We start from the raw sequence: 4,048 nt of genomic DNA on the forward strand, positions 1-4,048 counted from the left end.
ATAATTTACTTACTTACTTACTTACCGGCGGATTATGCCGGCATAATTATTTGCATAATTTGGTGGTTGAAAATTTGGAGCATAATTTGGCATCCTCTCGGAGGTAGGAGCATAACTACACGATTATACCACAGTTCTAGTATGTAGGCTATACAATTGTGTACAATGCACCTGATCAGTGCTGGTGGTCTGCATGGCAAAGGGTTTGGAGGTCATGCAGATAGTGTTTTCAATGAAAAGCAGGGTAGAAATCATGGCAATACATTATTGTATGCTCGAACTCGTCTTCTTCAAAGTTCTTTCTCACACTGACGCAGTACATGTAGCAGAAGATGCGAGTGAATCAGCCTTCATCAGGTATCCCGGGGCGGAAGAGGTAGTGGCGGGTAGTCCGCAAAACTACGTGAACATGTACCGGTACACGTACATTACATTTGCACATTATGCATGCTACGAAGTCATGACCAGTCTGGATTTTAGCAGCCATGATATGACTGCAGGCTACGGATATTGCTCTAAATTGATGTATAGTTGATGTTCGGTCATGATGGAAGGAGAAGTGGAGCTACGGGAGAGAAGAGCTGATTATTCGCAGGGTGAGGCCCAGGGTGACATCGGTTGGACGAGTATGCTGATTACGAAGACAGTTGAACATGACAATTTTCAAAGGTAACTCAAACTAATTTGGCAATGAAATTATATTTTTACTGAAGTACAAAAGAAATCAAGTAATGAATAGAAGAAGTATTGTTTTCTCTTTTCCATGTTGACCTCTTAGGCTCTTACACTGCATGGACACCTTGGTATGGGGATAATACAATAACGTTATACAAAGGCACCGCGGCTAACACTTCATTCGAGCAGAAATACAGATACTGTAGCAACACACGGACACAACAGAATAAGGCAACTAACTTCAACAAGTGTGTTGGCAATGGTACATGTACATGTACATGTATGTATGTCGCGAGCAGTAGGAATGCATGAAGCTAGCTCCAACAAGAAAACCACTACGCAAAAGTGCAGTGAATGCCAATGATACAGTTCCTTGTACATGTACATGTATGATTATTATGGCATTCTTCTTCTGCACTGTATGTTCGCACAACTGTGACACAAGCCAGTGGCAGTGGCTAGTACCACGCCAGATAAACAGTCAATCTTGCAAATATTAATTAGGACCCTCGATCCTCGATAGGCCACGAGAAAAGTGCGCATTCGCATTCGCCAGGTTCAAGTATACTACTAACAGTTAGTGTATTCGGTCAACTGGCATGGTTACTTCCTCTGAAGATAGTGACATCATGTTCAGAGATAGTGACATCATGTTCAGAGGAACAATGTGACTCACGAGTTATGGTTACAACCGAGAGGTAACTAGTTGTTACTCGTGAGCGTGACTGGAAATGTGCACTGTACACAATGTCATGTACAATGTACATACTTGAGTAACAGTTAGAACACTGTGCTACAACAGTTACTGTACAGGTGCATGTATACTGGTACGTGTACATGTACTGATGTACATGTACACGTACATGTAGCTAGAAGATCAACAAAATGCGCGAGGACAGTCTACTTTCTAGGCACGTGGAGAAATACCAATATTAATAATTATCATTATTTTATCGGGAACAAACCACACATGTCAATTCCTCGTCCGCGTGAAATGGTGGACAGTCCAATCCATGGCCGCAATTGACCTCAACAAAGTAGAGGAGAGCTCCATTCGTGTTGGCACTCTCACCACGCAACACATCAGGATTGCCATCAACACAGATAAACTCCGTACGACCATTGTGAGCGTTGTGCGCGCTCATCAGGTAACCATGGTATTCCCGACTCCATGATGGCGGACAGGTCATGTGACCAGGAATCATGATCTGGGATGATCTTCCCGTCACGTGACATACAGCACAGGTAGGGTTCTGGTCGTAAAGACCACCAAACGGTAAGAAGTAATTACCATCGGTCTGAAACTCGGAGCCATAAAGGTAACTGTTGGCCTGAGCTCCACTCCTGTATTTGTCATACTGTGGATGCATTGGCAAACAGATGAAATTGGATCCACCTCCCGTCTGAAGGTGAGGCGATCCAGCCATTTGTCCAGCATAAACAAGTTCGGCCCCCGAAGAGGAATTACAGGAGTTCCTTCCCCAGCGGGTGTACGACACACCAACATTGGCTAACACGACAGACATTTGTTTTACCTTCCGTCTCAGTTCCTCCACGGGATTCTCGACTTTCTTGGAACATCTTGGTCCGGTATACTTGTGCTTGCACTTGCAATGGTGTTGTCTAGTGACGTCACTGTAGACACAAGTCCCCTCGTTATGGCAGAAAGGCTGCACCATACACCGACCTCGACCAGTGATACAAGTATGGATGCTGAACGTATCACCTGCATACGTGATGCCAAACGTGTCTTGCAGGATACTAGCCAAGTCCACAAACCTCAAGTCAAACAGAACCTCTGGTCCAATGCCATTTTGTCGGAAATTGGCAACGTACTGAGTGACATGTGACCTGCGTACTCCAGACTGTTGGAAGAAGGCTTGCATACAATCAGTCGACTGGTTTGATGCTGCAGAGGTTTGTGAATCTCCATTGTCCAATTCAGCATTACTGGCGGATACTACAATCATCCAGAATAGTGCTGCCCTGCAAATGATATCATTCCGCAGCATTATCATTGTGATAAACATAGAAGGCTCTGATAGTTTGTACAGAGAGACAGGGGCAAGAGTATTATCACAGGTAGTGTGCTGCTGTAGTTTCGCACAACTTGGTCACCTGGAGTGCTGCGGGTCACCAGCTTGTGCCGGTCCCTGTCTAAAAGCAGACGAGGATGTTGTCACATTTTATACTGTACGTCTACCCGCTGCTCCTCAGTAGAAAGTCGAGAGAAGGCTTTGGGATAGAAGAGGAGGAAAGCCATGCAGGAACTCTGAGCATGGACGTGAAGGAACACACAAGCAAGAGTACAAGAGTACATAACCCCCCCCCCCATGGGTTATGTACTCTTGGCATAACGTATTACCCCCGGTGGTCCTGGCTCCATGAGCACCTTTATACGGTCTGTTTGTTATCTCTGGGCTGTTCAAGACGGTTTGGTCATGCCCCGCTAGCAGTAGCAAGAGGACATACGCCGGTGCCCTTCCAGCTACCAAGAATCCCGTGAACTCGATCTATCTTGCTTCTTATCAGTAAGATCGGGCGCCGAAGAACGCAGGGGCTCGAGCGCAGCCTAGGAAATTCTAGCCAGACCGTTCTTAATCTTATTCACACGCGCGCGGCGAGTCGAGTGACGTCATGACGTTTGTCATGTACATGTACATGTACATGTACATGTAGTGCAATGTAGTACATGTACTTCTAAACTAGTGGGTGTCGTAAATGGGAATGACTGTACATGTAGCAGTTACTGTTTACACGTGTACATGACATGTACTCACCTCCCATACATGTACAATGTAGATCTACGTGTAAATTCGCAACTTCATGTAAGTACATGTATGACAACGTACATGTAGTCCTAACTCACTTTTTTTTTTAAATACTGCACTCATGTGGAAATTCCAAATTTTAAAAGTGTTCTTAAATCTGATAATTCTAGCTTGGACTGTTCTTAAATTTTGCCGGTTTTCCAGCATGGGTGTTCTTCGGCGAGGTGTTCTTCGGCGCCCGATCTTACTGTACTGTACATGTACCTGAACGTTCCAGTACAATGACTGTAGCGTTACGTGCCCGATGTCTGCACTACATACTACATAGAGAATCTACAGAGTACAGTAGTACTAGTAGAGGTGGAGTGCATGGACTCCCTCATGATGGAGTGCATTGTCCCCGTTCCTGCCTGAATATACTTGAGCTCTTGATTAGCGCTAATTTTTAAATGTAAAAATTAATGGTATTCATACATGTACATGTACTTGCACAGTATGGTTGGTCATGCATGCCTACATTGTACTTCAGTATAACGAGCGAGATGACGTCTGCTTGGACACATCCTACGCCAGCCATCATCGACACCAGGCAATCAAGCAAT

At 44.9% G+C, this 4,048-nt stretch overlaps 1 protein-coding gene across 1 annotated transcript; it reads right to left on the reverse strand.

Moving 5' to 3' along the window:
* Positions 1 to 635: 635 nt before the first annotated feature.
* Positions 636 to 2,964, reverse strand: LOC135822514 (uncharacterized). Its single transcript, XM_065335298.1, has one exon. It carries the CDS (start codon positions 2,703 to 2,705, stop codon positions 1,626 to 1,628), a length of 1,080 nt encoding a protein of 359 aa, XP_065191370.1. The 5' UTR covers positions 2,706 to 2,964; the 3' UTR covers positions 636 to 1,625.
* Positions 2,965 to 4,048: the final 1,084 nt, after the last annotated feature.

This window comes from Sycon ciliatum, chromosome 8, assembly GCF_964019385.1.
Source record: "Sycon ciliatum chromosome 8, ocSycCili1.1, whole genome shotgun sequence".
Lineage (NCBI taxonomy): Eukaryota > Metazoa > Porifera > Calcarea > Leucosolenida > Sycettidae > Sycon > Sycon ciliatum.

What these genes read in the sequence shown, in the direction of transcription:
- LOC135822514 (XM_065335298.1), bottom strand. Translation starts at nt 2,705, where the DNA reads ATGTTTATCACAATGATAATGCTGCGGAATGATATCATTTGCAGGGCA.